The sequence below is a fragment of the Stigmatopora argus genome, chromosome 6 (assembly GCF_051989625.1).
Source record: "Stigmatopora argus isolate UIUO_Sarg chromosome 6, RoL_Sarg_1.0, whole genome shotgun sequence".
NCBI classification, from domain to species: domain Eukaryota; kingdom Metazoa; phylum Chordata; class Actinopteri; order Syngnathiformes; family Syngnathidae; genus Stigmatopora; species Stigmatopora argus.
In genome coordinates this window covers 477,013-497,256 of record NC_135392.1, presented here as the reverse complement: position 1 = coordinate 497,256, position 20,244 = coordinate 477,013, and the positions used below count along the sequence as shown (strand labels likewise).

The window sequence follows — 20,244 nt, the reverse complement described above, 5'->3', positions numbered from 1 at the left end:
CGTTAAGCAATTCCAAAAAATTCTCATGTAAAAGCCTTACTATGCATGATCTTTTTTTTAATGTAAAAATGCCTTACTATATATGGTCATTTTAAATAAATAAAAGCCTTGCTATACCTGTTTTTTTTAACAAAAAAAGCCTTACTATACTATGTCGTTTTTTCAGAAAAAAAGCCTTACTATACTATGTCGTTTTTTCAGAAAAAAAGCCTTACTATACTATGTCGTTGTTGTTTTTTACGAAAAAAAGCCTTGCTATACTATGCCGTTTTTTTTTAAAAGAAAAAAACGTTACTATAGTCCAGGGGTGTCAAACTCATTTGGCATCGTGGGCCACATACGGCCTAGGGAGATGTTCTGGCCCGCGGGTCGTATGTTTGACACCCCTGCTTTAGCCAAATGAATCCCAATTGAAAAAGCATATCCAAGTATGTAACCTTAGAAGTCAAAAACAAACACTGAAGTGCATGTCACCGCAATGTTCATAATGTGCAATATTGTATCTTCAAGTATTAAAGCCCAACCAAAAAGTATTTACAGTACGTTATTATGAAAACAATGTATTTGTTTTGAAGTATTAATGCCCAACCTAAAAGTATTTGCAGCCTCAGCCCCCTGACTAATGCACTCTATGATGAAAACTATGTCTTTTTTTGTGTCTATGTGTAATAGGCGTGGCCGAGGCGTGGCTGTGGTCAGAGTTCAAAAGACCCGCCTCAGGTTTTTCATTCCCACCCAAAAAAAGACCAACGCTTTCCTTCCCACTAATCTTTGCAATCAGTGAGTAGATGGCCGTCAGCTGTTGCTTATTTCAGCACAACCCCCATTGGTCAATTTGTCTGCCCAACAAAAAGGTGACAGCCCTTTGGAGACTGTAAAAGGCAGACTTTTTCAGACCTAGTATTTCAAATGCGGCCCATTTGGACCCATTTAAGATCCCCTTGATGAAATTCAAGCGCGACGTAGCATCCCGTAAGACTAGCCGTTCATTTAACAGGGATGCGCCAACTATTCGACAAAGGGGGTGCAGATTTCATTCCAAGAACTCAAGAGGAAAGTGTTAACTTGGGGGTGAGGTATAGCATGAAGGATGTTGGGTGGTGATCTGCCTCCTGCTGGCTGACTGAAGGTAAGTGAGGAGACAGTGAGAGAGAGGTCAGTCATCTGTTTTTTTTCTTTCTGGCATCTGCCAGGCAAACTTTTTCTGCAGTCGCCGGGATTTGGTTGCGCTCGGGGGGGGGGGGGGAGATGCATGCCATGTATCCATCATGGCGGAATGCCAACCAGTCTGAAATGATGACTTATTTGGGCCTTTTGCCGGGAAAGCGCACTTTGTGGAGAAGCACAGCCAATTTCGTCTTATGCAAATTGCTGGGTATGATGATAATTAGGCTTTTGTCGAGACAATGAGGTACACGGTCGATTGGTCGCCAGTCGATTGGTCGCCGGTGGATTGGTCGCCGGTGGATTGGTCGCCGGTGGATTGGTCGCCGGTGGATTGGTCGCCGGTGGATTGGTCGCCGGTGGATTGGTCGCCGGTGGATTGGTCGCCGGTGGATTGGTCGCCGGTGGATTGGTCGCCGGTGGATTGGTCGCCGGTCGATTGGTCGCCGGTCGATTGGTCGCCCAAAAGGTTATTGCTAATGACCATTTAAATGGTTGCTCAAATTCCCTAAATCCAAACTGTGAATGACTATTTAGTCACACTTAATGCCCTGTTAATGATTAGGCTAAAGAAAAGCTCAGAATTTCCCGGACTTTGATTGTTTTTTTGGTTGGAGAACTTGTGAAGACCCTGACTGACTGACGTAGTTTCTTAACGGGACAACGCATGTACATACAAACTCTTATTCTACACTCACACGTGGGCTCAGTGAAACTGCTCATGGCCGTTGTTGGCTTTTATTCATGCGTAGACCGTCTTGTTTTACCTTGTTTTGTCGCCGCTCTTTTGGTCGCCCGTTGTCGCGGTCGGGGCGACCAATTGATCGCACACAAATGAGGATGACAAAGCCTATGTCTTATTATTATTTCCACAAAACCGGTATCTTGCAATTGGCGGGTCGCCATCAGGTGCTTCTGGTTTTACCAAAAAAAAAAACGTTGCTTCCACTGCAATGATGTCATTTCCTTGCCATTTTAGGGTTATTACACACCTCATGTCAAATGGAGATCATCTTCTATTCGTTTCGGGGAATTTCCGGGCTGTTTCCTGTTCATGGGTTGCTTTCTGCTGATTTGGGCGTACTTCCTGTGGTTTTTGGGGGGCAATTATTTAACAACTCTGTGAACCGGATTGTAATCCCTAGCGGGCCAAATACGGCCTGCGGGCTGTATGTTTGACACCATGTATACCATATATGGTCTTAAAAAACACCTTAGTCATTTTTGGGAGAGAAAAAAACCTTTGTCATTAAAAATGACGTAAAGATTATTTTAGAATGTATACAAGGGTTGCGCAACACCTCTTTAAATGTGCACGTACGTACACGCGCACGTACGTACACACACACACACGCGCACGTACGTACACACACACACACGCGCACGTACGTACGTACGTACGTACACGCACGTACGTACACACACGCACGTACGTACACACACACACGCACGCGCGTACACGCACGTACGTACGCACGCACGCACGCACACACGCACGTACGTACACGCACGTACGTACACGCACGTACGTACACACACACGCACGTACGTACACGCACGCACGCACGTACACACGTACGTGCGCACACACGCGCACGTACGTACACACGCGCACGTACGTACACACGCGCACGTACCTACACACACGCGCGCGTACGCGCGTGTGTACGCGCGTACGTACACACGCACGCACGTACACACACGCGCGTACGTACACACACGCGCGTACGTACACACACGCGCGTACGTACACACACGCGCGTACGTACACACACGCGCGTACGTACACACACGCGCGTACGTACACACACGCGCGTACGTACACACACGCGCGTACGTACACACACGCGCGTACGTACACACACGCGCGTACGTACACACACGCGCGTACGTACACACACGCGCGTACGTACACACACGCGCGTACGTACACACACGCGCGTACGTACACACACGCGCGTACGTACACACACGCGCGTACGTACACACACGCGCGTACGTACTCACACGCGCGCGTACGTACACACACGCACGTACACACACACACGCACGTACGTACACACACGTACACACGTAGGCTTTTGGCCGGTGTTTAATATTCATCATTTCCAGTTTTTGGGGAAATGGCCAGCGCCATGTCGTCAAGGTTGTGCCAAGAGGTGAAAGTTGGTCCTGGTGAATTCGTGATGGATGCTCTGCAGCAGGGCGTCGTCCTCCACGCCCGGGGGGCCGGCCCTCCCGCCGCCACCGCCGCCATTGCCGCCGTCGTTGTCCTCGAGGGGCGCCGGTTCCGGCGTGTACGTGAAGCTGTAGGCCGTACGGTAGGCCACGCCGTCGCAGAGGCGGCGCAGAGAGATGGGCACGGTCAGGGCGCCGGCAAAGGCCCCGCCCTCTCGCAGGGCGCACACGTCGGGCACCACGCACACCAGGGATTTGGCAGACCTGGCGGTATGGTTGAAAGATATTCTCAAAAGCTGGGATCGGCTCCGGCACCCCCGATGAATCAACGAAATCAAAATAATTTTTCATCGAGGTGGGGAAATACGTTTGATGTGATTCACTTGAATGTCAATGATTGACACTGCGAGCATAATGGCGTTGGGCGGCCATCTTGGAGGTGGCATTGAAAGGTCTCTTATTCTTCATGGCTCGTAGAAATCCAATCCGTTTGACGGGAACGAACGGAGGACGGAGACAGAGTCGCCCGCGCCGACACGGTCGCCCTGTGGCCATTTTGGTAGAGGCAGCGACGTCATTCGTAATGTTGGGAAATGATCCAAAATGAACAAAAAGTGACCCGGAAATGCACCAAAATAAATGGGAAATCAGCTCGGACGAGGCCCAAAATATGAAAAAGCTTGTTTTGCGCTTTTCTCGTTCAAGAAAGAAACCAAAGCAACAGGATTGGCCATCCTACATGACTTTTTCAAAGCCATGCGGTGGCCCCCAGACCTTGAGTTTGACACCACTGATGATTCAGAGGATCGGATGACTTTTTTTTCAGTTTTGGGGGGCCCCGGGCTTCCACAAAGCCCGCCTTGTGGCCACCTGCGCAAACAGGGGCCGGCGAGGCCCGAGCAGAAGAGCCTACGGGTTATTCCCACCAGGCTACGCCCATCCAAACTTGGAGGCGCAAGTGATTTTCATTTCAACAAAAAAGAACATTTTTAAATCTTCTTGGGGTCTTTTTTTTAAAAATGTCATCACATTCAATTCATCACAGGGTGGGTCATCATCGCTATTGGCGGGTCACTTCCTGTCGATTTCAGACCATTTTTTGTTGATTTTGTAGCTTTTCTGGCTCATCTTATGCAGATTTGTGGTCAGCGCTCGTATAGTTTTTGCATGGTGACTTTGTGTTGGTTTTGGGGCACCCCCAGGTCACATTCCTGTACTGCCCGGGTCACTTCCCCTTGGTTTTGGGGCAATCGGAGTCAGTTATTTTGAGCCGCGACATCGGGTTTATGGAACGGCGCCGTCACGAACGGCGGGCGGACTTTTGGCGTACGAGTGGTTTGACGGTCTTACTTGAAGACGGTGTGGGCGCGGCGCGAGCCGAAACACACTTGGAGGTGGGGCCCCAGGTTTTCGCCCTCTAATTCCAAGGTGGCCACGTGACCGCCGCCGCCGTTCAGCTGCCGACGGTTGGACGGATGAATGCGTAAATGCAAGTGACAAGTCCCGCCCCCGTGTTAACAATGGACAAAAGATGGATGAAAATCATGAGTACAGTCGTACCTCTACAAACAAAGTTCATTTTTGTAAGTTGGATTTTTCTTAAGTAGAGCCGTATTTTTGATGTAAATTCTCTCATTGGTTCCACGGTCCTAAAAAAAGAAACCAAAACAACTAAACCCTTTAAAACATAATCATAAACAACGAAATAGGTGCCGTTCAAAGCGGCTGCTAGTTGCAGTGGCTCCCTAAACCCTCACTCGTATTCTGTGTTTTTAGGGCTTTTTTACAGCTTTATCCAATCCAAAAATGTGTCCCAATTTGTATGAGAAACAAACAAAAAGAAATAAAATAAGAAAAGAATAATGAGATTTGTTATTGTTGTGGGAGGCTCCAAGTGGAAGTCAAGCAGGTCGCAATGCGACGGGAACAATTTCAAAATAAAATATAAGGTTAGGGGATTTCGTCACTTGGATTTTGTTTTCGTATGTTGGGGCCCCCATTTGCATATCAAAGGCTTTCGTAACCTGAGAATTCCCAAGCGAGAGGCATTTGTAAGTAGAGGTACGACTGTATAGCGTCTTATTGACAATTATCGATATATATTTTCACATCTTGTGACTGACCTCCAGGCCGGTGACGTTGGGGAAAGGCGTGAGGGGCGTTCGGACGCAGGTGGGCAGGTCGTCATCGTCGGTGTCGCCCGGCCGGAAAGCGAATTCCACCACCTCGGCGCCCGTGACGGTCCAGCACGAGCCGTCGTTCAGGAGGACTCGGCCGGAATCCCTCGCGCCCCACGCGGCCTGGGGCGGGACGGGAAGATGTCGTGGTCATTTCGAGGAAAACAACAAGGATTACGGGTCGGAATCGGGCGTCCGAGAAGGGTCACCTGGTGCAGCACGATGGCGTCGTTGGAGACGGCGAGGAAGGCCCGCGGCGTGTCTCGCATCTCCAATGCGCATTTGTGCAGCTGACAGACCGGCTCGTCCACACACGTGATGGCGTGTTGCTTGTTCACCTTGCGGAGCACCTACCACGCAAAATAGACACACGCGAAGACGCAAAATGAACAAGGGGGGAACACAAGGGGGGGGCAACAACAGTTAGAACAACAAAATCAAATGTAAATCAGGAGGAAGTCTCTCTGAAGTGGCCCAAAATCAGAGGAAGTGACCTCGAATGAAAAGTGATTTGCGCTGGTTGCCCACAATCAACAGTGAATGCCTCAAAGTCAACAGGAAGTGACACGGAATTGAAAGAAGGTGCCCTAAAATTGCCTGAAACAGAAAGGAATGGATCCATAATTAATAGAAAGACAGTCAGGAAGAGCCCAAAATAAAGAGGAAATTGCTTAAAATGGGGAGGAAGTGACCCGGGAATGCCGAAATAAAAGCACAAGAAATGAACGGTAATGAACAGGAAGTAAGGGGAAAAAAGAGCTGCAGGAAATAAAGAGCCAGAAAGCAAAGTAAAACTAAGCCCTGAAATGAAGAGGAAGCATGACAAAAATGCCCCAAATCAACCATCAAATCAACAGGAAGTGAGGTCAAATAAACAGTGAGAATTCCCCCAAATGGAAGTGAGAAGAGTATTGAAAATGTTACCATAGGAGGCAGAGCCAACCCGGACTCGGTGCACACCAGTTGGACCACGGAACCGTAACACACCAATCCTTCGCTCAGCACAAAGTCGCCGCCGTGTTCTTCCACTACGCGTACGCAAAGACACACATTTATCGTGCGCACACACGCACACGCACACGCCAGTCCGACACGCAAGGGTTCCCGCCGGGTGGTCCGAGACGGGAGTTAAACAAACACCCGCCTGCACGTGTGCCAGGGCAAAAAAAAACGCGGAAAGGGGGGAAGGTCAGCTACTGCTCAATTGTGGGAATACAAAAAAAATACATTTATAAAAACGACGGCGTTAAACGTTCACATACGTGGCTTCTTCCGCCCCCCAAAAAAAACAGAATATTCTTCCTACATCTTTCAATTTAGGAACTGGAAATGATCGGAAGTGCCCCGAAATGAACAGGAAGTGGACTAGTTGCCCCAAAATAAACCGGAAATGACCTGAAATGAACAGGAAGTGGACTAGTTGCCCAAAAATAAACCGGATATGACCTGAAATGAACAGCAAGTGGACTAGTTGCCTAAAAATAAACCAGAAATGAACTGAAATGAACAGGAAGTATCACAGAAATGCCTTAAAAACAGGAAATGACCCCAAATAAAAAGTGAGCCCTGCAAAAATGCTTGAAAATCAAAAGTGACCCGTAAAAACACCCCCAAGTGAACAGGAAGTCCTCTTAATGGCCTTCAAGTCAACATTAAAGTAGCCTCAAATTTAGCACAAAAGCCCCGCTAAGCTAGGCTACACGTACCCAGCGTGATGGCGAAGGCCGTCCAGTGTCGGGCGCTGGCGACGAAAGCCCCGCCCTCCACGGCCAGGTAGCGAGTGCTGACCGTCTGAGAGCGCAGGCGGTTGAAGAGCGCGATGCGCGAGCGCGCCGAGATGCACACTGAAAGGTCGCCGCCGGGTGTCACGGGCGGGAAGTCGACGGGAGGTAGAAAGCGGCGCCCACTCACGCTCTGCGTTCTTCATGCTTTGCCTCTTCTGCGAGGGTTTGGAGATGACCTTAATGAGGCGGCTGTGGAAGGAGCCCGCTTCCTGTCTGCCGCCGCCCACTTCCAGGAAGAGACCCAGCAGGAGGCGGAAGTGCTTCCTCTTGTCCGCGTCCGAGATGAACAGAGACTTGGCACACGCCGTCATTCCCGTCTGGGCACAGTTTGGACATGCGAGCGTTGACTTTGACTTTTGAGAGCTTTGCCCCCACCAACATGGCCGCCCGCCTCCCGTGGCCACCTTGGTAGGGGCGACAAAAGCTCTCTCGCCGCTTCCTCCCGCAATTGACACCAATCGACGTCCATTCCGCTTCGAGCGGGAGGATGAGTTTTAGTTCACTGGCCGCCAACTCTCCCGCCTCAGACGGATTGGACGTCACGTGTGCCGGCAGGAGGAACGGGTAGCAAATTCTCTGACATTGATAAAAGTCATCTTTTAAAGAAATACGTCACCGAGTTATAAATTGATTAGAATGCATTGATTTGGATGGCATTGTTGCCCCCACCAAGATGGCTGCCAGTCTGTGCTGTGGCCATTTTGGTAGGGGCCACGAAAGCTTTTTTTCCATCTGTTTCTCAATTGAAATGAGTTCATCAGTAGCTGACGTCCTGCCCTTTTGATGTGGGAGGGCTGGTGGCGGCCAACTTGAGGGACATGAAGACATGATTTCGATGGCATCGTTGCCCCCACCAAGATGGCTGCCAGTCTGTGTGGTGGCCATTTTGGTAGGGGCCACGAAAGCCTTTTTTTCATCTGTTTCTCAATTGAAATGAGTTCATCAGTAGCGGACGTCCCGTCCTTTCGATGTGGGAGGGCTGGCGGCGGCCGACTTGAGGGACATGAAGACATGAATGGACGTGACTATGAAAACATGGAGGAAAGCAAACACCGTGGACGGACAAACTGGACAAAAATGGACACCGTGTTGGGCAGGCTTTCAAAGTGGAGCTTGTAGGCGTCGCTGTGCGTCTGCGCGGCGCTGTCCAAGCACATGTACGCGCCCACGTCGCCGCCGGCCGTGCCCGCTGGAGCACAGGAAGTTGGACGTTAAGTGAGAAGCGATGGCGGGGACGGACGACGACGGACCTGGGAGGAGATCCCGCATCAGCCTCCAGACGTTGCCGCCGATAAAAACGCTGGGCGGAGGACAGAAGAACCTCTTCTCATTGCCGTAGGACTTCTGGGCCACTTTGGCGTGCAGTATGACCACCGAGTGGTCGCCCAGAGCCCCGCCTACGGGCGCGAACGATCGGGCCGGCGGCTCCGCTCCCCTGATTGGACGGACGAGACAAGATGACATGACGGTTCAAATGCAGCCGTCCCAATACTTTATTCCCGTTGCCATCCTTTTTCCACTTCTCGGGGGTGTCCCAATACTTTTGTCTTGTTACTTGTGTTGCAGTGATACCAGTTCAAAGATTTTGGGGAAAATGGGCGGAGAAAAAGCGACTTTGGACCTGTTTTGAATGACTCGGCATAGGAACGTCGCCCCTACCAATATGGCCGCCACGAAGAATAAAACAATGGGCACGCCTACTTTCAAGGAAAGGATGGAGATGGGACAAAAGGACATTGGGACAACTGCATGGGAACAAAAGTATTGGGACGCCGACTTGTCATGAAAGGATGGCGATGGGACAAAAGTATTGGGACACTTGGACTAAATGATTGAAGCAATTTCATGTGGACAAATGTATTGGGACACCTCATTGAAGTCAAATGAAGGGAGCCGGGACAATAATATAGGGACGGACATCTTAATGTGCTCATACGTATGAGAGATGAGACAAAAATATTGGAACACCCAATCGAGAACATCGCTAAGTTGTGTTCTGAGCAAGAACAACTTTTTTTTCAAAAGGTGTTTCCTTCAATAGGAGCTTTTCCCGCCACAAAGTTTTTCCTCAACCGGGCCCATCGCCGCCACACATTCCAGTCTGCGTCGCCAGAACATTCCCGGGCTCCCGTTTGACCTTTGCATTCTTAGCGGGAGGTCGGGAACCCCGCCGGCATGCTGGACATTGCACGGTCGGTCGCTAGCGCGTCCGAACCAGATATGACCCCTTCCCGAGGACCGAAAGGTCAACTCGCACGATGGCTAAAGAAGCAACTTTGTTTGACGAGACAAAAAATGACACGTTGATCTTAATCTCACGCGCGACAGTCCGCAAACGCCATCCGAAACGACGATGACGAACAAGGAAGTGGCCTAAAAGTCATTAAAAGTCCAATTTCTTTTGCCTGGGAAAGTCGGATGTATAACTGTATCAGTACTTCCATAATTTTGAGAACCCAAATATATATATACATACATATACACAAATATATACATACATACAGACATATACACTATATGCAGTTGTTTGTCTTGGCAGCATTAGTACCAGGCGGCCATCTTAGGACAGAAGACATCCCAGGTAGGGAATATTGTTGGCAAAAAAAACAATATTAAATAAAGCTCTTCCAGTAGAAATAAAGATCAAATCATTCCAAAAATAAAACCCAGACTCCTCCACATCTGGGTTTAGTCCGTTTCAATAAAGTTGGTGCTGACTTGATTTTTTGGAGGCTGCGTTTCAACGTTTCAAGGCTTTGGTTCTTACCTCACACGAATACCCAGTACGGCACAGTATTCATTTTCAGCACTATTTTAATAAAGTGCTGTCTATAGCAAAACGTGGGGGGGATATTGGGGGGGAAAAAGACACGAATGAAAAGCTCAGGCCTTTTTTTTAAGGTGGGGCATGGGGGAGGGTCGGCTGCTCTTATAGGCCTGCGTGGCCCCCCGTCCGCCGCCTCATTCCAGCCTGCAGCTCGTTCGGATAAATCCGGTCCCCTCGGCGTGCGCCTTTAAAACCGGACCTTTGCCACCCCCCCAACGGCGAACGTCCCGTGTCATCCCGTGCCGTCTCACCTGTCCCAGTCCAGGCGTCGCTCCAACAGGTGAGTGAGCGCTTGGGTCCGGTAGCAGGCGGAATCCTGGGAAAATTCTGGAAAAGATTCAGATAGGAAAATAGATGCGCTTTTAAGTGATTGGACGCCATCGACAGCCACTTTCAATGTGTATGGTTGCAAAAAAAAAATTTTTTTAGACGCGTTTTGTTTTTAAATCAGAGACGTGGTTTAACCCCGTGTTGTCAGAATTGACATTTTAACTCCTCGGCTGCCGTCGAGGGCGCCGGACGTCCAATCCAATTTAAATGGGAGAGGTGGCGGCGCAGTCAAATTGGATTGCAAGTTTAACAGGGTTGAAGTATGCATGAAAAAAAATGGTGGTATATATATAGAATAAATGAATAATTATGAGAATAAAGACAAGGATTGGAAAATAGTTCAAAACAAAGCATGTGACAGGAAAATAAAACAAGAATAATTTGTCCTTTTTTGGTCTCAAGAACTTTACATGCATTTTCAATATTTACATTTATTCCTTAGCACTTTCATCCTTTAAATATATCCATGAATTTGTATTCAATTTGTAGCATTTTCCGCACTGTCAAAACATGATTTTCATTTCTTTGAATTTGAATGTAATTTTCTCCTAATGCACTCAATTTCAATTGAAATATTTGAAATAAATTTTTAATTTTCTTTTTTAAATATCTCCTTAAACATCTTCAAATCCTAAATGAATGACACAAACGCTTATAATTTGTTCCCTAAATTCTATTTTTAGTTGAAAAAAAAATCAGTAAAGGAAAGGACATTTTTCCTCTAAATTTGTTTTATTTTGAAATGCACAGACTAGTCGTGCACGATGCAAATAACCATTAGCTGCCGCCCTTAAACTAGACGTCGAAAGCTTTGAGACTGTCGGGTTCACAAGGTGATACGGAGGTGCCATGCCGCCATGCCGCCATGCCGACCCTCCCCCACTGACCCAAGCGCACACAAACAGTTCTGCTTACTGTCGTTCTCAAAAGACACTTTACATTTATGCTAATATGACTTTTCAATGGTCATCAAAAGGGCAATTCGTCTCCAGTTTCTTACATTTAAAGCTACCACAAGAAAATAAATTAAAGAAACTGTGAAATGATCCAAATCGGACAATATGGGGCAAAAAAATGCAACATAAATGCAGTGGAGCTAAGCTAAGCGACCTGACGTTTTAGTTGAGGATGAAAACAATTAGCATTAGCGCGTGTTAGCAGCGTCAGTCGTACCTGGGCCTCCGTCCTCCATAGCCTCCGCCAGTTCCTCCATCATGGCGGCCACGTCCATTTTGACTCGGAAGAAGACGCGGGAAAAAGACGGGGATGTTCCGCTAAGGCGCCGCTAACGCGATACCGTCCTGGGGATTGTTCCACCACTCGCTAACGTTAGCGCGTCCGCGTCCTTCATCCACTGCGTGGACGTGTGTCAATACGGGCGCTCGCTCAGCTGTCATCTTCCCACGCCGCGCCGTTCTTTTGACCCGCGATAAAAATACACGTGGACGTCGCCGACAAAGTTTATCACGGGCGGGTCGTCGCGGCGCCGTGACGGGAGTTCAAATAACCGGCTACGCTCACCTAGTGGATCCTAATTGGAGAAACACAAACAGGATATGACATTATTGATGGTTTTGCGGCATTCGTTCGCCGAGACATTTTTTTGGGGTGACTTCCTGTTGATTTGGGGTGATTTCCTGTTGATTTGGGGTCATTTCCTGTTGGATTAGAGCAGGGTTAGGGAACCTATGGCTCGGGAGCCACATGTGGCTCTTTTGATGGGTGCATCTGGCTCTTTGCTAACCAGTGAGCTAAAATATGGAAATCGCTGTTGACAGAACTGAGATATTGTGTTCTGAGGATTATGGGGCATTCCTAGGTCACTTCCTCTATATTTTTGTGTGACTTCCTGTTTACTTGTAGCAATTTGAGGAGTTTTGTTTCCTGGTAGGACTTAAAATGCTGTTTTTTTGGTGTGTGAGTTGAATAATATGGTCATTTGACAAGAAGGAGATTAGCTGATGTTTTCGTTCGTCGTGTGTGAGCTAAAAGACATTCCTGGGTCACTTCCTGTTGATTTCGGGGTACTTCCCATCGCTCTAGAGACGTTTTTGAGTGACGGACGGACGGCAGTGAAGGAGTTAAGCGCAGGGTTGGGAGAATGGGAGGACCCCCCTCCGTCAAAGGTCGGTCGTTAGCGCGCGGATGTCGGGCAGACGCTCGCCCGCCGGCAGGCCGGCCCTGGTTGGCCGCTCGTGCCAACGTCAACAAACGCCGCCGACCTCCGACCCCTCCGGCGGGAACACAACTTGCTCTTCTCTTCTTCTCCCCAAGCGCCGGGGATTCTCGCGCCGGCCAAAAGGCGACCGAAAATATCAACGATAGCGTAGCGACGGACAGGAAGCGCTTATCGAGGCTTTGGCCGGCTTCGGGCGGCTTTCTGAGGCCTCTTTGTGTGCCCCGCGCTGCACGCGTGGCGCCAAACGCTGAATGAAAGCCATTGTGGCTTGTTTTTGTTGTAATTGTAACGCCTGGCGGGTTTTCAAAGCGCCCGGCAGATGATGTCAAAATTGAGTTTTTTTGTGGGAGGGGCTAACGAGGCGCCCGCCGACAAACTGCACGGAAACTTTAAGCTTTGTTGAGGAGCTTGCCCTTACCAACATGGCCGCCACGAGGTCGCGCCAGTTGCCTTAAATCGACGGCGGATGCTTTGACGCTGATAAAATCATCATTTAAAGAAGAAATAAGCTAGTTAGGACTGTCATTGCATTGACTTCTGTGGGAATGTCATCTCAGGGCGGCCATGTTGGTAGGGGCGATGAAAGCCCTTTGTGCTTGGGCCGTCAGTCAGAAGCAGGTGATCGCCAGTAGGCATCCAATCCATTTGAAGCAGCTATTGAACGCTGCCTCATGTCCAATGAAGTGGAAAGTCGATGTCAATTGGATTTCCATGTCAATGCATTCATTTTAATGGGAACGTCGCCCCTACCAAGATGGTCGCCCAGAGCCCAAGTGGGCGCTTTTCGAGCCTCTGCCGCGAAGTGAAATCGCCAGTAGACGGCCGATGCGTTGGACGTGGGAGGCTGGCAGCGAATTAGTTTTGGGCCTTTTGGGAAATGAAGTTTGAACAGGAAGTGGGGGAGACGCAGACAGGAAGTAGGACCAGATGAGAGCCAGCGAGGGGACGCACAAGCGCCCTTTGTTAGCGCCCGCTGGCGTTTGTCCTCCTGTGACGCTCCACCCCATTAGCGGCAGCTGGTTTCGGCTTTACGAGGAGGCCGGGGATGGATGGATGGATGGATGGATGGAAGGGGAGGGGCTTGCGGAAGATCGCCGCCCACGTCTGGAATTCCTCAATAACCTTTCATCAGGAGCGCAAAGCTTTTTCTCATCTCGACAGATAGACAACAGATGGGAGAACTCACCATTCCATACATTTTGTGCCAATTCATTTTTTAAATTTATATATGATTTTTTTTCATTTTTCAAGATATTTCCGTGGGTTTCTTTTTGCAGTTTTGTTTGTTTTCTTATTTTTGTGAAATTGTCCAAATGTATCCTTTTTTCAGGTGTTTCTACCGTGCGTTTTGCGGACAACGGTCTCCATGACGACGTCGCGTCTAGCCTTGCTGCTGCTCAACGTGGCCGCCGTGGTCGCCGTGGCCACGGCCCGCCCCCAAGCGGGTCAGAACACGCCGCGCCGACCGAGCGGCGGCGGACTCAAACGCTGAAAACGGCACCTCCTGCCTTTTCGTGGCAGGTTCGGAGCAAAAGTGCCAGTCTGGCCCGGTGGACCTGGTCTTCCTGATCGACGGCTCGCGAAGCGTGCGGCCGCACGAGTTCGAGAGCATGAGGAAGTTCATGATCGACATCTTGGACACGCTGCAAGTGGGTCTCAACGCCACCCGAGTGGGCGTGGTCCAGTACTCCAGTCAGGTACACCCACTTTTACCAAAATGGCCACGTTTGCACGGTGAGCATTTGGTCTGTGGGGGGGTGCCGGAGCCTATCCCGGCCAACTTCGGGCACCGGGCGGAGTGAGACAAACGACCAATCACATGGTGGTGTGACCGGACGTTTCGTCAAAAGACGTTTGGTCCCCGGACGTTTGGGCGACCGGACGTTTGGTAGAATGGGTTCGCATGCAATTGATAGATTTTAACATTGGGTGAATAGGGATTTAATGACTATTATTTAACATTGAGTGAATAGGGTTAGGCTTGAACAAATGAAAGTCTTGTGACTCAAACCTAAGGACTCGCGAACCCGGCGACCAAACGTCCGTTCGACCAAACGTCCGGTCGACCAAACGTCCGGGGACCACATGGTGGCCAGGGACAATTTAGCCTACAATTAGCCTAGCGTGCATGTTTGTGGGGTGTGGTTACTGTAGCACCCGGAGAAAACCCACGCAGACAAGTCCTGTGGAGAACATGCAAACTCCGACCCGGTATCGAACCCACGACCCCAGGATCGCCAAGCCGCCGTGTAAGGATCGTTTTCCCCTTCCCAATCCCACAGGTCCGCAGCGAGTTCTGGTTGAACTCCTACGACGAGCCGTCCCAGATGGTGGAGGCCATCCGGCAGATGGTCCCGCTGGCCCAGGGGACCATGACGGGCCTGGCCATCCGCTACATGGTCAACGAGGCCTTCGTCGAGGCGCGGGGCGCCAGGAGCCGGGCGCCCGACGTGGCGGTCATCGTGACGGACGGCCGGCCGCAGGACCGCGTGGCGGAGGTGGCGGCCGAGGCCCGCGACAGGGGCGTGGAGATATTCGCCGTGGGCGTGGCCCGGGCCGACATGGCCTCCCTCAGGGCCATGGCCTCGCCGCCCTTCGAGGACCACGTCTTCCTGGTGGAGACCTTTGACCTCATCCACCAGTTCGGACTTCACTTCCAGGATAAACTTTGTGGTGAGACCCGTGGAAGCCAAAAAAAAAAACGGTATCGGTGCAACGCCAACGCCATTTTGAAGGTGCTAACGTCGCCGTTGCGCTCGCAGCGGTGGATCTGTGCGCGGAATCGGACCACGGCTGCGAGCACGTTTGCCAAAGCTCGCCGGGGTCTTTCCACTGCCTGTGCCTGCCCGGATACTCGCTCCGGGACGACGGCAAGACCTGCGCAGGTGACCAGTCTAAAAATGACGGACGGCTTTGTGCCTGTCAATAATCACTTCCCTTCCGCTCAATTTGGCGAGTTTTGCGTGTGTCGTAGCCATCGACTTGTGCGCCGGAGGGCAACACGGCTGCCAGCAAATCTGCGTCAGCTCCCCCGGCGTCTTCACCTGCGACTGCGAGGCGGGTTTCACGCTCAACCTCGACAACAAGACGTGCACCAGTAGGTGGCTTTTGACGGGCTGCCAAAAGGGAAACCAGCGGCCTCCTCATCTCATGCGCTGTTTTTTTTTCTCAGTGCTGGATTTTTGCGCTTTTGGGAATCACACCTGCGAGCACCAGTGCGTGAGCGTGCTGAACGGATACCGCTGCGTCTGTCCGGACGGATACCGGCTGATGGAAGACGGCGCCCAGTGCGCCCGTGGGTGACCGCATGCCACACGCCTCAACCCAAACACCTACCGTATTTTCACGACTATATGGCGCATCGCATTTAAAGGCACAGTGTCAGTAACAAATGCTATATGCTATATTTGTTTTTGACACACACACACAGGACGCACCAATTTTAAAGACGCCAGCTTAAACATACGGACACGTATTTAAAAAGGCAACGGAAGCAAAACTGAGTTAGGTTGTACTTTATTTAGCCCAAAAACCTTACAAACACCGTACGACTCGTACAGTGTTTGTAAGGTTTTTTGGGGGTTTGTAAGGGGAATCAATAATCATTTATAAGGGCAGTTATCGGCAGAGGTTGACAGGTATGCTACCCATATACTTACCAACCTATCTACCAAGTCCACCATCCCTACCTACCTACCTACCTACCTATCAACCCACCCATCTACCTACGCTTCTACCCACATTTATCTGCATCCCCAACACCCTACCTACCTAACCACATGACTAACCACCTATCTACCTATCACCTAACTATCTACCCACACTCCTACCCAATTTCACGAGCCGAACGTTTGCCGGTTCGTCGGCGTGACGGTGATCCAGCTTTGCATTTTGGTCAGCCATCGACTTGTGCGCCGGAGGGCAACACGACTGCCAGCAGATCTGCGTCAGCTCGCCCGGCGTCTTCGCCTGCGACTGCGAGACGGGCTTCGCGCTCAACCGCGACAACAAGACGTGCTCGCGTACGTAGCCCGGTTTCATTTTCATGCCAAAAAGAGGATTCCATTCCATTGACGAGCGCTTTCAATGCTAACTTAGCCTGAATGTCAATTTGTGCGTGGCAGCTATCGACCCGTGCGCCGAAGGCCGTCACGACTGCCAGCAGATCTGCGTGAGTTCCCCCGGCATCTCGACGTTCGCCTGCGACTGCCGGGCGGGCTTTGCGCTCAACCCCGACAACAAGACGTGCGCCGGTAGGTGGCCGCCATTTTGACAACCACGTTCCGCTCACATCCGAGTGGTAAACAGGTCGATTGGTCGCCGGTCTTTTGGTCGCCAGTCTTTTGGTCGCCGGTCTTTTGGTCGCCGGTCTTTTGGTCGCCCGTTGTTGCGGTCGGGGCGACCAAAAGACCGACGACCAAAAGACAACGACCAAAAGATGGGCGACCAATCGACCGCACACGCATCAGAGTCCAAGTAAACACTTCCCAACTCGACGGACGGTCTGGTCTAACGAAAACGCACCGCCACGATCCATTTTTTTTTTGCAGTGTCGGACCCGTGCGAGTCGACGGACCACGGATGCCAGCACCTGTGCGTGAGCGCGGCGGGCTCGTACTTCTGCGCCTGCCCCGAAGGGCGAACGTTGCGGGAGGACGGCAAGACGTGCGGAAGTAAGGAGGGAAGGGAAGAAGGGGGGAGGTCCAGGGAGTCTGACACCGCCTCCGGACGCTAACGGCGGCGCCGTCGCAGCGTGCCGGCAGTCCGTCATCGACCTGGTCCTGCTGATCGATGGCTCCAAGAGCGTCCGCCCACGCAACTTCCAGCTGATCAAGAAGTTTGTCAACGAGGTGAGGCTGGCGATGGAGGGAGGGACGGAGGCAGAAGGGGCGGTCTCACCGGCCTGGTTGGCTGAAGCGACGCCCCGCCCCCGCAGGTGGTGGACACCCTAGACGTGTCGGAGCACGGGACCCGAGTGGGGCTGGTGCAGTTCTCCAGTCGGGTCAGGACCGAGTTCACCCTGAACCGCTACCGCCACGCCGATGACATCAAGGCCGCCGTCATGAAGGTCCTCCAGGGGCGCAAATTTCATAATTCATATTTTCATATTTCACTTTGTATAGCAGTGCTTCTCAAATAGGGGGGGTGAAACAATTATGTGGGATCATCTGAATTACAAAAACAAAAAAAATCCTTTTTTATTAGTATAAAATGTCAATGCTCCCGGCAGATGGCAGTGTTGTGCTCACTCGCTGCTCATTTGAACAAGGCTACAATCTGAGGCAGAAGTTTACTTGCAATTTTAGACCAAATGTTGCCAGGTGGTGACGGGCTGCCGTTGCGCCGTTGTCTTGTTGAGATGGAGTACATGGAGAAGGGCACCATGACGGGCATGGCCCTGCGCCACATGCTGGAACGCAGCTTCTCCGAGGAGGAGGGAGCGCGAGCGGCCTCCCGCGCCGTCCCCAAGGTGGGCCTGGTCTTCACCGACGGACGCTCGCAGGACGACGTCGCCGAGGTGGCCGCCCAAGTCAAACGAGCCGGTGCGTCCATTTGGCCTTGTTTCCATCCTGGCGCCGTTTTTTCGTTCTTTCTTCACTCGAATGTTAGCCGAACGTTGCTTCTTCATTAACGAGCAGGCATCACCATGTACGCGGTGGGCGTGGGCAAGGCCTTGGAGGAGGAGCTAAGGCAGATCGCCTCGGAACCGGCCGACAAGCATTTCTTCTACGCCTCCGACTTCGGCGCCATCGGGACCGTGGCGCTCAACCTGAAGCTGGACGTGTGTCCGGGTAAGGCCTCCACCAAAACGCCAACCCTCCGTCCGTCTGTCCGTCCATCTGTGCCGACCGGCCTTCCCCGTTCGCCCGCAGAGGAAAGCCAAGGCGAGATCGAGGTGAAGGACCCGTGTGCCTGCGAGAACTTGGTGGAGTTCCAGCAGGCCGCCCTGGGCGACCTGGAGCGTGTCACGCAATCGCATATCCTACTGAGCTAAAATTTGAAAAAAGATGTCCCCACTTTTCGCCTTATTCGCCTTCTGCCGCAATTTTCAAGTTTTTGCAGAAAGTGTCCAATCTGGCAACCCGTTTGACCACGAGCGGTTGGCGTGTCGGCCTCACCGTTCTGGGGTCGTGGGTTCGATCCCAGGTCGGTCCAACTGTGTGGAGTTTGCTTGGCTGGCGTGGCTTTTCTCCGGGTACTTTACTCTCCTCCCACATCCCAAAAACATGCACGCTAGGCTAATTGTGTGCTAAATTGCCCCTATGTAGGACAGGTTAGCATATATTTAGCCTAGCATTGTATGTTTGTGAGAGGAAAGCAGAATACCCGGAGAAACCCCACGCAAGCCAAGCCTGGAGAGAACATGCAAACTCCACACAGTTGGACCGACCTGGACTCGAACCCACGACCTCCAACGTGCGAACCGCTTCTTCGCTGGACCACCCTATGTTATATTTTATTTCATTTTATTTTATATTCACTTTAACGTTTATTTCATGTTTGCTTTTAATTTAGTTTTATATTGTTTTGATTTTTTTGGGGCCTATCTGCTGTTTTGATAGTAATATTCAATTTAGACTTTTGTTCCTTAACCTCACGACGCGCACTGACGGCCATGAGCGTCCGATTGGAGCGGCTGGAACAGCAGCTGCTGGACAGGAAGTGATGTCGACGTCAGGGAAGTGGAACGCGAGGACAAAAGTAGCGGCGACGCCGATGGCCGGAAGCCTGGCTTGTATTTTTCCATGGGCTAATTCATCCAAGAACGCCGAGGCTTGGTGTTGGTGTTGGGATGAGTTTTTAAATGTCATTTTTTAATTTTATTGTATTTTATTTTATTTTGTACCACTGGAACATTTTAAACCTCTGACTGGACTTTGAAAAGGAACGTTTTTGGCGTCTCGGTGGATCCAAGAAAGTCCAATTTGTAACTTTACGACAAAAAACAAACATTTTTTCGTTGCCTGTTTAAATTTGCTCTCTGAATTAGTTTTTCATGTGTTTGTGACAATCAAATAAAAACATACAAATGACTTGTTGTCGATACAATAAACAGAAATTCCCCACAAATGTAAAAGAGGTGAGCCAAAGTCAGTAGGAAGAAGACAAAAAGTCCCCCTGTAAGAGCCTCAAAATAAACAGGAAGTGACCCTGGAAGGCCTCAAAATATACAAATAACAATCCAAAATCAACAGGAAGTGACCAATGAACATAATAATGTGTAAGGATAAATTGTGATAAACCATTATCCGTCCCACCGAGGGGAAATTCATAACTAAAAAAGCTATTCATTTAAAAATGAGGGAAATAATAGCGATAAATTGACTTTATAGAAAACTAAAACACTGAAAATTAGAGTAGAGCCATATTGATCTATGTCAGGCTCGGGAGCCATATGTGGCTCTTTTGATGGGTCTATATGGCTCGCCACTAACCTGTGTGATAAAATATGGGAACCACTGGTGAGAGACCACCTAAATCCCGAACGCAGCGGCTTTTGAATCATAATTTTTCTTCATTATACTCTTCTGCATGCATACTCTCATTGATACTCATTAATTAGCAACAGTGAAAACATCTTAAAACAGTGGTTCCCAAACTATC

The 20,244-nt window shown here is 50.4% G+C and overlaps 2 protein-coding genes across 4 annotated transcripts; one reads left to right on the top strand and one right to left on the bottom strand.

Annotated features, from left to right (window-relative positions):
* Window positions 1-896: 896 nt before the first annotated feature.
* matn4 (matrilin 4) lies at window positions 897-19,673 on the top strand. Of its 3 annotated transcripts, none has more exons than XM_077603047.1 (16): window positions 897-1,129; window positions 13,970-14,084; window positions 14,161-14,336; window positions 14,922-15,312; window positions 15,402-15,524; window positions 15,614-15,736; window positions 15,812-15,934; window positions 16,539-16,661; window positions 16,764-16,892; window positions 17,190-17,312; window positions 17,392-17,489; window positions 17,576-17,707; window positions 17,999-18,182; window positions 18,279-18,431; window positions 18,513-18,617; window positions 19,248-19,673. In XM_077603047.1, exons 2-16 carry the CDS (start codon window positions 14,006-14,008, stop codon window positions 19,304-19,306), a joined length of 2,121 nt encoding a protein of 706 aa, XP_077459173.1. In that variant the 5' UTR covers window positions 897-1,129; window positions 13,970-14,005; the 3' UTR covers window positions 19,307-19,673. The 3 variants fall into 3 exon arrangements, with proteins under 3 accessions (XP_077459173.1, XP_077459176.1, XP_077459175.1); XM_077603049.1 differs by lacking the exon at window positions 897-1,129 and adding an exon at window positions 10,376-10,410; XM_077603050.1 differs by lacking the exon at window positions 19,248-19,673 and having other exon boundaries at window positions 18,513-18,719.
* LOC144075724 (recombining binding protein suppressor of hairless-like protein) lies at window positions 3,280-8,731 on the bottom strand. The gene is made up of 9 exons (XM_077603061.1): window positions 8,554-8,731; window positions 8,389-8,492; window positions 7,431-7,620; window positions 7,226-7,363; window positions 6,444-6,547; window positions 5,729-5,869; window positions 5,466-5,642; window positions 4,693-4,799; window positions 3,280-3,606 (listed from the first exon to the last, which is right to left on the bottom strand). The coding sequence occupies exons 1-9, from the start codon at window positions 8,570-8,572 to the stop codon at window positions 3,306-3,308; spliced, it is 1,281 nt and encodes a 426-aa protein (XP_077459187.1). The 5' UTR covers window positions 8,573-8,731; the 3' UTR covers window positions 3,280-3,305.
* Window positions 19,674-20,244: the final 571 nt, after the last annotated feature.

What these genes read in the sequence shown, in the direction of transcription:
- LOC144075724 (XM_077603061.1), bottom strand. An exon ending in GGCCTTCGCCATCACGCTGG is followed by an intron (nt 6,548 to 7,225) that starts GTACGTGTAGCC and finishes GCGTACGCGTAG; the next exon opens with TGGAAGAACACGGCGGCGAC. An exon ending in ACGCCATCGTGCTGCACCAG is followed by an intron (nt 5,643 to 5,728) that starts GTGACCCTTCTC and finishes GTCCCGCCCCAG; the next exon opens with GCCGCGTGGGGCGCGAGGGA.
- matn4 (XM_077603047.1), top strand. Translation starts at nt 14,006, where the DNA reads ATGACGACGTCGCGTCTAGCCTTGCTGCTGCTCAACGTGGCCGCCGTG. An exon ending in GAAGCTGGACGTGTGTCCGG is followed by an intron (nt 18,432 to 18,512) that starts GTAAGGCCTCCA and finishes GTTCGCCCGCAG; the next exon opens with AGGAAAGCCAAGGCGAGATC. An exon ending in GGAGCGTGTCACGCAATCGC is followed by an intron (nt 18,618 to 19,247) that starts ATATCCTACTGA and finishes CACGACGCGCAC; the next exon opens with TGACGGCCATGAGCGTCCGA.